Source organism: Manis javanica, chromosome 4, assembly GCF_040802235.1.
Source record: "Manis javanica isolate MJ-LG chromosome 4, MJ_LKY, whole genome shotgun sequence".
Taxonomy (NCBI): Eukaryota; Metazoa; Chordata; class Mammalia; order Pholidota; family Manidae; genus Manis; species Manis javanica.
In genome coordinates, this window is record NC_133159.1 from 44089065 (window position 1) to 44096975 (window position 7911).

The window sequence follows — 7911 nt, forward strand, 5'->3', positions numbered from 1 at the left end:
CCCTGATACTTGTGGGAAAAGATGGTTTAAAACCCATTTTCCCAGCCACCCAAGTTTCTTTTCTGAGTGGAGAGTAGAATCGGTAGAAAAAGGAAAGAGTCTCAAGACAGGAAGCTGCTGCACTGTTAAAACAGTGTTACCACTGTTGCTAATTACCATGCAAGGCTCCTCTCAACAGTTTGACTTTATTCAATCACTACAACATGATCAGTGTTAAGCTGTCTCAATACGACCAGGTCTCTAGAGGTGGTTTCTGGGCCATTACTAATTATCTTAACTTTCTGGGAGGCTTCGATGGTGGAGAATCAGGGGACCCAGCTCTGCCTATTGTGAACCTCTTGTGGAACCAAAGCGATGGCTATAAGGACTTTACAGATCTAGTTCCATTTCCTCATGGCTCAGATGGGGAAACTGAGGCTCCAACGGGAAGGGCTGTGTCCAAGTTACCAATGAGTAGATGGCAGTCAGGTCTCCTGATTCTCTTCCCCACAACCTCAGCCCAACTTCTCAGTGGAGGATGCTGGCAGCCTGCCTACTGAATGCAGTAAGAAAGCCATGGTTACACTGTCAGAGGCAGGAGCCTCGGCCATCAGCCACTCCCAACCTACATGTGGAAGGTCAGCTGAGAGAAGGGAAGTGACCTGCCTGAGGGCCAAGATGAGAATTCAGCTCTTTCTTGCCTCTCTGCCTCTTAATAGTAGCCTCCACAATGGAATCTAAAAGAAATGGTAAATGGCAGCATGAAGTCAAGAGAAAAGGATCAACTAGTCTGAGCAATAGATAAAAACTGGTTTCCCTACAACCATTGTGGAAAGCAGTATGGAGGTTCCTCAAAAAGCTCAAAATAGACATACCATTTGACTCAGGAATTCCACTTCTAGGAATTTACCCTAAGAATGCAATAGCCCAGTTTGAAAAAGACAGATGCACCCCTATGTTTATCGCAGCACTATTTACAATAGCCAAGAAATGGAAGCAACCTAAATGTCCATCAGTAGATGAATGGATAAAGATGTGGTATATATATATACACAATGGAACATTATTCAGCGGTAAGAAAACAAATCCTACCATTTGCAACAACATGGATGGAGCTAGAGGGTATTATGCTCAGTGAAATAAGCCAGGCGGAGAAAGACGAGTATCAAATGATTTCACTCATATGTGGAGTATAAGAATAAAGAAAAACTGAAGGAACAAAACAGAAGCAGAGTCACAGAACCCAAGAATGGACTAACAGTTACCAAAGGGAAAGGGACTGGGGAGGATGGGTGGGAAGGGAGGGGGAAAAGAAAGGGGGTATTACAATTAGCATGTATAATTAGCATGTGGAAGGCTGTGCAACACAGTGAAGACAAGTAGTGATTCTACAGCATCTTACTACGCTGATGGACAGTGACTGTAATGGGGTGGGGGAGGGCACCTGGTGAAGGGGGGAGCCTAGTAAACATAATGTTCTTCATGTAACTGTAGATTAATGATAACAAAATAAAAATAAAAAAAGCAAGCGCTTGTAAAAATTGAGCATTCTAAAACTTACATAAACTTTTAATAAAAGATATTAAGCATTAAAAAAAACATTGGTTTCCCTAACATGGTCTCACCTTCCATGAGCTGCCCTGTTTCTGGAAAGACCAGCGCCAGAAAAGAGGGCAGGAGAAGGCAGAGTGAAAAGCGAGACTGCGAGATGGGGCAGGAGTGCACTGGGGAGCATTAAACCACCTGCACTTGGCTCAGTAATTCTATGACTCCTTCCCTGGTGAGGAAGACCACCTCGTCAGTGTTCTGGCACCAAACCTCAAAATGTGCAGGGTCCTCCAGGGCCTTCCTGCCAGCAATGATCACAAAGGGGTAGCCAAACTTGTTGGCATCCTTCAGTCTGTTTCCAATGGTCAGGTGTGTTCTGTCATCCAGCAGGACCTCCCCACGAAGCTGTGGCACCGCCTCTGCGATGTGGTCATACAGGTGCCCCACGAGCTCCTCAGCCGCCTCCTCCCTACTGCCCTTCTTTGGGGGAATGAGGCAGGCTTGGTAAGGGGCCAGGAGGCCAGGCCAGCGAATGCAGTCTTCTGTAGAGAGAACTTCAATGGCAGCAGCCAAGATCCGTGTCACACCCAAGCCATAGCAGCCCATTTCAGCCAGGGCTAGATTGCCGTGGTCGTTGATAAACTGGGCATTGAAAATGGAGGAGTACTTGGTGCCCAGGTAAAATGTGTGTCCCACCTCAATACCTTTGGTTTCAGTCAGAGGTCCCTGACAAGCTGGGCAGTTTGTTTGTGACAAGTCTAGTGTCTCTACATTGGCCGAGAAGCTACAGCTGGGGCAGAGTGCAAACCTGTCCTCTCCGACATCAACTGGTAGCTGGAACTCATGAGACATGGTGCCCCCAATGCTGCCCACATCTGCTTGGACCTTAACACACTGCAGCCCCAGCCTGTCAAACAGGCCGCTGTAGGCATCACACACCAGGTTGTAGGTCTGCCGGGCAGTCTCTGGGGAGGAGTCAAAGGTGTACATGTCCTTCATGTAAAACTCTCGGCCTCGGAGCAGACCAAAGCGGGGCCTGGGCTCATCCCGAAACTTCCTTGTCACCTGGTACAGCAGGAATGGAAGCTGCCTGTAGGACAGTGTCTTCTGGGAGGCGATCAAGGCTGTAATGGCTTCCTCGTGAGTTGGTCCTAAACAGTATTCCTTGCCGTGTCTGTCTTGAAGTCTCAGCAGCTCCTTGCCCAGCAAGTCCCACCGGTTGCTGGCTCGCCAGAGGTCTGCTGAGCAAAGGCTGGGCATGTTGACCTTCTGCCCCCCAATGGCCTGCATCTCCTGGTCTATTACTCGCATGAGCTTCTCCATGGCACGGACAGCATAAGGCAGGAGGTGGTAACAGCCCAGGCTTGCTTGGTGGATCAGACCCACCTGTAGCATCAGCCGCTGGCTCTTACAGGTCAGACTACCAGATTTACCTTCAGGAGAGAGCACCTGGTCTTCCCGAAGGTTCTGGGGCTGGAACATACGAGAGAGCACCAAGCGCTTCCCTTTCCCTGGGGCACAGTAGTGAAACCTGTGAGGAATGCACCCAGGGAGCTGGTGGCTGCAGATGGCCAGAGGAGGCAGTGCTCTGCATCCTGTCAGCAGCCCTTCCATGACACTCCGGCACAGGGAAGTATTTGTGCCTGGAGAAAAATGAGCCAGGCAGAAATAAGGCTGTGTTCTTACACCACGAAGTGGCCGGCTCAGTCTGGTCTCCAACAGCCGCCTGTGACAGCCACTGGTTTTGCAGACGCAAATCCTCTCATTTCTGATACCCTAGCAGATCAAAGTACTTCTCTTGCCTCTTACTGCTGTTGAAAAAAAAAAATCAGTATTTTTCAGTTTATAAACATATGGCAGCATACTGTGGAGAGAGACTGTTGTGTGGTGACTGCATGAGCTCTAGAATCAGGCAGCCTGGATTCTAGGCAGGCTTCTTGCCGACTGTACCCTGTGTACCTTAGGGCATGTGATTTAACCCCTCTCTGCTCACTTTCTTCATCTAATACAAGAGGACCACTCTTGTAGAATTATTGTGGGAATTTAGAAGAGTTACAAGAAGTTATTAGAACAATATCAGGCACATTCTATGAGCTCAATTGATGTTTACTATTGATATTATAGAAAACTGGGAAAAGAACAGAAACAAATAAAAAAGGAAATCAATGATAATCCTTTGGCCCAGAGACAACTACCGCCGCCAATCCCTTGTCTTGTTTGCCAGCCCTGTCCTTTGCCTACACCTCCCCTCTGCCACCTTATATGTCGTATGCCCCTTTCCTTCTCACAGCACATGCTCCCCTGGTCAGGCCACATGCTCACAACCCTGAGTCAACACTCCATATATGTCTCTTGAGCTTCAAATCTACCTATTCAACTGCCTCCTGAAGACACACTGCATGGGTATTTCAAACTCAGCACCACAGAAGGAAGTCAGCACTTCCCCCCAAACCCACTCCCCATCCAGTGCTGCCTATCACTCTGGTGCCTATCACTGCAAGCTGCCCTTTGCCTAAACTAGAAACCTGGGTTCATCCATTCCATGCTCTCCACAGGCACCAGCCCTCAGCCCGGCCATTCCAACTCTTTGCTTGCTGTTGAACCTTTTCCCCTTCCCACCTCCACAGCCTCCACCCAGGACCAGGCCAGTATCATCTCTTACGTGGGCTACTGCAACAGCCTCCTCACTGGGCTCCCGGCTTCCAGCCCTGCCCTTCTCCAATCCATTCTCCACACTGCAGCCAGAGGGGCCACTTCCAAAACACAAGTTTTTCTTGCTTCAAGTCCTACACCAGCTTCCTGCTACCCTTAGAGTCAGGTCTACGCCGCTGACCTTCACAGCTGGCAGGTGAGCTGGTGGTGGCTCCTCCCAACCTCTCCATGTTTCAGCTGCACTACATTCACTCACAGATGCACTATGCCCTTTGCATACCAATATCTGCTCATCTTCTAGACCTCAGGATTACCAGCCTGTCCTCCAGCATGCCTTCCTTGTCCCATTCCCATACCCCAAAGACCGGCGGCTCACAGCAACCACCTGTTCCCTAAGAAACCCCAATCACTCTTTGAAGTTACTGCTCATTTGTCTGCCCATTTACCCCCGGGAACTCAGCTCTGGGCAGCAAGGACTGTATCTAACGTGCTCGCCACCTGGCTGGTGGCAGGAGCTTACTGGACATTGTCTCTTGAATGAGCATGCATGTTTCTGATTTTACATATTCTTAAAGGTAGTAAAACATTCCATTGCTTGACTGTATCATTTTTTACCACCAATCGTCAGTTTTCTCTGTTACACATAATCTACAATGAACAGAAGGCTTTTTTCTTTTCTGTTATATATTTGGGAGAGATTTTTCAGGAATGTAATTATGAGTCAAAGTTTCTTTGACTAATTTATTATTTATTATTTTATTTTTGACTAATTAATTTAAGGTTTTTGAAATAAACTATTTCAGGGTTCTTGATTTATGTTGCCAAGGTTGGTGAGCATGTCTGCTTATCCTGTGGAGCAAAGCTCCCCTGCAGGATTCTGAGACTGGGATGCTGACTCTTCTCAACTCTGGGAAGCTGGAACCTCATGCAGTTCCCTCTAGCTCTCAGCAGCCTCATCCATTTCCTTTGTGCACAAGTATTATCACTTCCTAGGTGGCCCATGGCCTGAAGAAGGTTGGGAGGCACTACCCCAGAGCCCTTATGTGAATGCGTGGAAAAGTGCAAGTCTGGGAGGCAAGGCCCATGTGATCCACACCTGGCTCCATCACTTACTTGAGGCCCCACCTCAGGCCAGTGGCCTGTACCAGAAACTCCTTTGCCTTGACTCCTCCTAAAGCAAATGAGTCCATCTCCAAGATTTCTCTCCTGTCCATCCCCTCCTCTCTGATCCTTACTGCTTCAAACTTGGGTTAGCCTCCCCATCCACTTGCTATAATACAGTAGCCCAGTGAAACTTCAGTGAGCACCAGAATCACCTGGAGAGCTCGTGAAACACGGTGGGGCCTCGCTCCCAGAGCTTCTGACTCAGTAGGTCTGGGGTATGGGCAGAAAACCTGTACTTCTCACAAGTTCCCAGGAGATGCTCATGCTGCTGGTCCAGGGACCACACTGAGAGAACCACTGTAAACTCCCTGTGGGCCGTAACCATGTTTATTTTATTGCAAGTTGGATCTGCAGCATGCACCACAGTACTTGGACACAGTGGATACTCAATAAATGTCTATCAGTGTGTGAACTGAATGATTCCTGACCCCTGTCTATTCAGTGTCCATATTACAGCTAAAAAGATAGTTAACTCAATCACTCCCCTGCTTACAATCCATTAATGGCTCCTCATTATAATTTTCTCAGGATAGTACCAAAGCCTCTTCATATTTTGATCTCAACACCCAACACACTTCTTCCAGCTTCTTGTCCTACCATTCCTCTAACACGCCCCACATTGATCAACATTCCTGGAATAGGCCAACTTCCCTCAGCAACTCACAATTTGTCACTCAAGGTTCCCTTATCGTAAAAAGCCTTCTCCAACAACTCCAAACAGAGATAGTCTCTACCTTTTCTGTGCTCCCATTTATTTATACACCTACTTATAGTTTACTGTAATGGAGTAATTTTCAGAAATGTTTTTGAGAAACTGATGTGTGAAGGCATTGGGAGTGAATGATTTTTCATGTCCTATTCTCCATTAAACTATGAGTTCATGAGGTTTTCTGCATTTTTAGATTTCAGGACCTAGCATAATGCCTAATACTTAGGATATTATTGCTTATTGATCAAATATAGTAGTAAATGACAAAGTAAAGGGCTGCAATGGGATAATTATCTTGATAATTTAAGTAAGAGCCTTAGGTCCTCTAATACCTTCCCCCACTCCCCCCACCAAATGTGTGCCTGTCCTCAGACCCCTCAGCTTACACAAATAGTAGAATAATTACTATTATCTCACTTTTTCAAGGTTATCGACAGGCAATACCTCAAAAGCAGTATAGTAACGAATGTGTCCTATACTTCAGATTCTGAAAGTGAGCCTCCAGTTATTCAATCATTCAATAAATTTTTTATGGCCAATGATTCTGTAACATCTTCCTATGTTGACTGACAGTAACTGCACTAGTTGGGGTAAGGATTTAATAAAGTGGGTAACTCTTGAACCACTGTGTTGTAAACTTGAAACTAACATAAGACTGTATCTCAATTAAAAACACACACACGTTTTTTATGGAGCATGTACTCCATTCCTCCGACACAGGCCTTTTGTATTGTTCTATTCATAATGGCCCGGCAATGCAATCAGGAAAGCTGTGCACAAAGGTTACAACAGAGCCTGGTATATGGTAAGTACCATAGTGTTTGCTATTATTATCATTATGTGCAACTCGCAGAAGAGGTAGGCTCAGAGATGTGAGGTCATCTGTGACAAGCGACATAACAGATAAGCACAGAGTCCTACCTGGAAAGCTAGGTCCCCGCTCCCAATTCCTGTTGTTTCCACCTCATACAAATGTTTGTACACAAGTATCATTTCCTATGTGGACCAGGACTTGAAAAAGGTTGGGAGGCACTGCCATACTGCATGAAACAATGGAATCTATGAGCTGGCTTTGCCTGCACTGACTGGGTGACCCTGGTCAAATGAGTCCCCTTTCTGAATCTCCATTTTCCTATACGAGAAATGGAAAGGTTGGCTCAGCCACCAGGAGGGCCTCTCCAGGACGGGCACTTCTAGGGCCACGGTGACACTCAAAATACGACCTGAGGTGGCAAGGGAGGAAGTCTTGCCCTCATTTTACAAAGGAGGAAACTAGGAGATCCTAGAGTTTAGGTGATTGTGACCCCGCCCCAATCCGAGGACGGATGCACGTGGGAGAACGGACCCCAGGGTCCTGAGGTTCAGCACTCAGGACCGAGCACTCTCCGCTCCACCGTCCCCGACCCGTCCCTCAGCCCTCGCTTCCTCCCTCGCTCACCAACAGGAGGCCCAGCCAATGCCGCCGGCCGGATCACCACGCCGGGCCGAGAGCAAGCGCCCCGGCCGTACCCGCCCCAAGCTCCGCCCCCTATCCGTCTCGCCAATCACAAAGCCGCGTTCGCCGAGACTGGCCCCTTCCTGACTTATACACCAGTGAGAGGTTTTCCGGAAGCTTGGCCTAGGAGAGAGGACCCGGCTCGCCCCCAATCATAGATTGGCCTGGGCAGCAAAAAGTAAATCACCGTTCCGGAAGTGCCCTCTAGGATTAGGGAGGTGTAACTCTATGATCAACGCCTAGGTTTTGAGCCTGGAGTTCCCTCCCACTGCCAGGGCCCGCCTCACTCTCCAAACAGAAGTCTGGCGCTAGTGTAACCATGACAACGGTGGTGAGTGGGCAATGCAGTTTTGAGTCTACCCTA

General features: G+C 47.9%; 1 protein-coding gene across 2 annotated transcripts; it reads right to left on the minus strand.

The window, feature by feature from the left end:
* Positions 1-815: 815 nt before the first annotated feature.
* Positions 816-7604, minus strand: PARS2 (prolyl-tRNA synthetase 2, mitochondrial). Of its 2 annotated transcripts, none has more exons than XM_017655251.3 (2): positions 7491-7604; positions 816-3338 (listed from the first exon to the last, which is right to left on the minus strand). In XM_017655251.3, the coding sequence occupies exon 2, from the start codon at positions 3139-3141 to the stop codon at positions 1714-1716; it is 1428 nt and encodes a 475-aa protein (XP_017510740.3). In that variant the 5' UTR covers positions 3142-3338; positions 7491-7604; the 3' UTR covers positions 816-1713. The 2 variants fall into 2 exon arrangements, with proteins under 2 accessions (XP_017510740.3, XP_073090082.1); XM_073233981.1 differs by lacking the exon at positions 7491-7604 and adding an exon at positions 6974-7460.
* Positions 7605-7911: the final 307 nt, after the last annotated feature.

Coding starts and splice junctions, on each gene's coding strand:
- PARS2 (XM_017655251.3), bottom strand. CDS start 3,141: ATGGAAGGGCTGCTGACAGGATGCAGAGCACTGCCTCCTCTGGCCATC.